At 27.5% G+C, this 477-nt stretch overlaps 1 protein-coding gene across 1 annotated transcript in view; it reads left to right on the top strand.

The window, feature by feature from the left end:
* LOC119586286 (vacuolar protein sorting-associated protein 41 homolog) overlaps nt 1-477 on the top strand; it is a gene marked incomplete in the record, with an annotated part of 18,266 nt that overhangs the window by 3,332 nt on the left and 14,457 nt on the right. Inside the window, 1 exon segment of the mRNA XM_037934992.1 lies at nt 364-477. Within this exon segment, the coding sequence (XP_037790920.1) occupies nt 364-477 (114 nt within the window).

The following is a 477-nucleotide window of genomic DNA, read 5'->3' as shown; positions in this document are numbered from 1 at the left end:
TTTTTTTCACATGTATCACTTCTAAATGTATTTAGTTATTATTGTGATGTTTTGTTTGTCATAGTGAGTTATATATGCGTTTTCTAAATTATAGTTTATTAATATTGCCATTATCTTTTACTATATTTATTTTGATTTTAGGAATTTTATAATTTTTATAAATGCAGTTTTTTTTGTTTTTTTTTATTAGTATATTGTGCCAATTGGGTAATATTCTTCAAAAAGAAAAAATAAATTAGTACAATGAAAGATAACAGTAAAAAATGAATTTCAAGTAATACAATCTATATATTCTTAGGAGGGATAAGAATAAATATACATGGAATATAATTATAGATATTCTAACAGTTGGATTCTTTCTAGGTTGTAATTCAGGGTCTATACACCATGGAGAATTCCCACAACCTAACAATGGACTCTCCTGTGCGCAGTGTAGCACTTGATCCCTTTTACCACAAACCTCGCTCTGGCAGACGC

The sequence above is a fragment of the Penaeus monodon genome, chromosome 21, assembly GCF_015228065.2.
Source record: "Penaeus monodon isolate SGIC_2016 chromosome 21, NSTDA_Pmon_1, whole genome shotgun sequence".
NCBI classification, from domain to species: domain Eukaryota; kingdom Metazoa; phylum Arthropoda; class Malacostraca; order Decapoda; family Penaeidae; genus Penaeus; species Penaeus monodon.
Note: the sequence above shows the minus strand (reverse complement) of the source record. Positions and strands in the feature narration are given on the sequence as shown.